Source organism: Limulus polyphemus, unplaced genomic scaffold (assembly GCF_000517525.1).
Source record: "Limulus polyphemus unplaced genomic scaffold, Limulus_polyphemus-2.1.2 Scaffold2517, whole genome shotgun sequence".
Classification (NCBI taxonomy): Eukaryota; Metazoa; Arthropoda; class Merostomata; order Xiphosura; family Limulidae; genus Limulus; species Limulus polyphemus.
In genome coordinates this window covers 133,686-135,011 of record NW_013668127.1, presented here as the reverse complement: position 1 = coordinate 135,011, position 1,326 = coordinate 133,686, and the positions used below count along the sequence as shown (strand labels likewise).

The following is a 1,326-nucleotide window of genomic DNA, read 5'->3' as shown; positions in this document are numbered from 1 at the left end:
AAGTTGCCATGTCGACTGTTGTCAAAAAACTGCCTGTATGTTAGTAGAATGCTGAGAAATTGCCATGTCGACTGTTGTCAAAAAACTGCCTGTATGTTAGTAGAATGCTGAGAAATTGCCATGTCGACTGTTGTCAAAAAACTGCCTGTATATTATTAGAATGCCGAGAAAACTGCCAAGTCGATTGTTGTCAAAAAACTGCCTGTATATTATTAGAATGCTGAGAAATTGCCATGTCGACTGTTGTCAAAAAACTGCCTGTATATTATTAGAATGCCGAGAAAACTGCCAAGTCGAATTGTTGTCAAAAAACTGCCTGTATATTATTAGAATGCCGAGAAAACTGCCATGCTCATCTTTTCCTTGCAATAACAATCAGCATGTATGTGTGTGTGTGTGTGTGTGTGTGTGTGTGTGTGTGTGAGTGTTGCTTAATTCTTGAGTTATGAAAATCTAAGGAAGTTTCATTACGGTTAAAACTGTGTTTTAAAAAACTAAATACTTCACTGATTCTGTAACTCTGACGAGACTGCCTAATTTTTACATAAGATTGGTCATGTGTACAGTTGTGTTATCCAGGAAATTTCACCTAACTGTTTTCATTAATATTTTATTTGACCAAAATCAACAGAAAAACAAACCTTAAAAACATATACAAGAAACAGTGTACTGGTATATAGAAAGTTCAAATATTGTGCTAAAAAATTAAAAAACATAATTACTGGTTAATTTATTCCCTAAAATACCAATTTACCCTTGATTTTAATTTTTATTTGAAACAAGTAATAAAAAATGATAACTCTTCAGATAAGGGATACAAAAATAAGAAAACAAAGGTTATGAAAACACAGATACAATTATTACTTACGGGTTGCTACTGGAGTCACAACAGGCATGCGTGATGAAAGGAAAACACACAAATTAAGCAGTTAGTCTGCATGCCATAATGAATGTAAATTTAATTAAAATTTAAACTAAAATTTTCATCACTTGCATCATCAAAAATAAAATATTTCAACAGGGTTACAATACAGTTCTAGTTACAACTTTGAGTATCATGCTTGGAAATACATGCTCAAGTAAGCCATACAAAATGAGCTTATTGAAAGTGACAAAGAAACATTAATAGCTGTTGTTGAATTTCTGAATACAAAAATCTTGTAATAATCATACAGTTTCAGTAATCTGATCTTTGCTTTTCACGTATGAAAATTTCAGCTACACAACTGTTCAAATAACTTCTGTAAAGTTAGTAATCACATTTTTTACCTTAATAAAATTGTTTGTTTAAAATAACTGTATTAATGTTGTTACATTTTTCAAAAT

The 1,326-nt window shown here is 31.1% G+C and overlaps 1 protein-coding gene across 2 annotated transcripts in view; it reads right to left on the bottom strand.

Annotated features, from left to right (window-relative positions):
• The window catches only part of LOC106467179 (serine/threonine-protein phosphatase 6 regulatory ankyrin repeat subunit A-like), a 59,522-nt gene that overhangs the window by 14,955 nt on the left and 43,241 nt on the right, over positions 1–1,326 (bottom strand). Inside the window, exon 19 of one of the 2 annotated variants that reach the window (XM_022395304.1) lies at positions 869–877. The exons of the other annotated variant lie outside the window; for it this stretch is intronic. Coding sequence (XP_022251012.1) covers positions 869–877 — 9 coding nt within the window. The remainder of the gene's footprint in view (positions 1–868; positions 878–1,326) is intronic. 2 annotated transcript variants of the gene reach the window in all.